The 2,212-nt window shown below is 36.2% G+C and overlaps 1 protein-coding gene across 1 annotated transcript; it reads left to right on the top strand.

The window, feature by feature from the left end:
- Positions 1 to 204: 204 nt before the first annotated feature.
- On the top strand, positions 205 to 2,212 carry LOC132565356 (pituitary homeobox x-like). Its single transcript, XM_060230001.1, has 3 exons — positions 205 to 297; positions 1,362 to 1,558; positions 2,080 to 2,212. Exons 1-3 carry the CDS (start codon positions 205 to 207, stop codon positions 2,210 to 2,212), a joined length of 423 nt encoding a protein of 140 aa, XP_060085984.1.

Raw genomic sequence — 2,212 nt, 5'->3', positions numbered from 1 at the left:
TGCCATATTTTGATGTAAACGTTAACCTTGAAACCCGTAGAGTGAACAATAAGATAATACTACTAATAAAACCTTTTTATGTAAATATATAGAATAGAATTTTGGTGTAGCTAAGGGCATACATATAGGTAGGACTTATACCGGTTTACTTTCCTCCCACAGAGACGACAAAGAACCACCTTTACACCGTACCAATTAGACAAGATGGAGTCTCTCTTCTCAAAGTCCCATTATCCGGATATATTCGTCCGTGAGCAGCTGGCATCCAAAATAAATCTTTGTGAGGCACGAATACAGGTAATTAAACAACGATTGGAAGAGTGATGTTTACAATATAACTTTTCTGCATACAATAAGCAAAACTTTTCAATACCAAAAAATCTCATCACCTCCAGCAAATTCTTAGGCAGGATGACTTGTATTATTGTTTTAAGTATAAAGTAGTTCCATAACCTTTAGTAGATGTTTATTTTGGTGCTAACGCACTCGTCTTTCACCTAGACGTCCTGGGTTTAGTACCCAGAACGGACGTGAAAATGTATGGGGTCACCTGCCCGACCACGTGGCTTTCCCCAGGTACTCCGTTTTCCTTCCACAAGACTCCTCGTGCGCTGCCATCCGGGCAAACGAGTGATTGATATAAGTTGGAAGAACTTGTTTCGCAATAGCTGTAATATAAATAATGTTAAGAAATGGGTCGCAATCCAGGCAATTTTTATTTAGTTTACAACAGTGTGATAATTATAATCATACATCGATGGAAAGATAAAACACGTTTGTACTTACGTGCATATGTGTCAATCAAGCAATAAAATGTTGTAAACTAAATATTTTCACTCATTTCGAAACAACTGTTTACTTCCAGCATATTTACAACGGCCACAATATACGGATTGTCCCTAGACTCGTCAGAGTTTACATTTTGGTGGGTTTCGGTAGTAGGAAACAGTTAATTTCCATTGTTTTCCCTGAAATTATAGGTCATGTTTGAGACACGTATAGCAGATTGGTTATGAAAAATATACCCAACATAACTACATAACAATTATATTAACAGTAACAATTACAGAAGTAAATAGGCAACCCAAGGATATTTCCTGGAAAAGACGAAAACCGAGATCCTTTTGCATGGTCGGAGTTAGGTTTAACAGCTTCGTCAGCAAATAAGATTTTAATAGTCGTCGTTCTAGTAGAGATGGATATCTTTGAAAACTTAATCCGAAATACTACAGATAAGTAACAGATGTGCTCTTTTCCGACTTTGTGTTTCCTGATGTAAAAAGGTGAAGTTTTCTTGCTGTGTAATTTTTTTACTGAACGAAGTATTTCATATATACATGTATTATTAACTCGATTTTTAGGTTTGGTTTCAAAATCGTCGAGCCAAGTGGCGGAAAGACATGCGCAATACGAAGACTTTTCATCCTCCGGATTGGAGAAGAACATTCGGCTTTAACGATTTGATGTACTACCATTTAGCCCGGAGTCAATACAATGGATTCACTCCTTCCGGTTACTACACCTCTTTCCGACCTGAGATAGAAATCCCCTACAACAAGTAAGAAACACGGATAAGATTTCACCAGAAGCGTGTGTTTGTTCTAATAGTGTCTTTATTTTCTCTAAAACTGTGGATTGACTTTGCAATAAATTTGGTCATCCTTGCATTAAAATAGTTCAGTATTTAAAAGCATCCACAGTTTGCATTCATAGAGCGGAAAAGGGGAACAGTTTATAGGTCAATAGGTTAAGAACACAATGATGTGCATCGGACTGTAAAAGGGCCATTGTACAATATAAAACCACCTTCAATTTGTTACATGTTTGATATATTCTTCCAGTAGCATTCTTTTTGTTGTTTATCAGAATACCCAAATGAATAACTGTTTACATATTTATAGAGATGGACAGTACAGTATATGTTAGCGGAGTGGGGTTTTTTTTTCGATTATATACTTCACAGTGTATAATTTTGTAGAATCGTCTGTAAAGCTCGCTTTTAATGTTTCTTAATATGTAATCAACATTTTTATACTTATTATAAACAGATATATAAAATATTTATTTTTTCCCGAACAGGACAGTCAATGGTCATTTTCCTGGTTGTAACTCGACGAGATGTGAAGGACATCATCACTACGTCGGGTGTTCTAGTGTATCGAGGGGAAGTAACTCTGATGTACCGTTCGTCTTAAAGAAGAAAATGGACTGA

Source organism: Ylistrum balloti, unplaced genomic scaffold, assembly GCF_031769215.1.
Source record: "Ylistrum balloti isolate Yb309-2 unplaced genomic scaffold, AGI_CSIRO_Ybal_v1 Utg369716, whole genome shotgun sequence".
NCBI lineage: Eukaryota > Metazoa > Mollusca > Bivalvia > Pectinida > Pectinidae > Ylistrum > Ylistrum balloti.
This window is presented reverse-complemented; position numbering and strand designations above follow the sequence as displayed.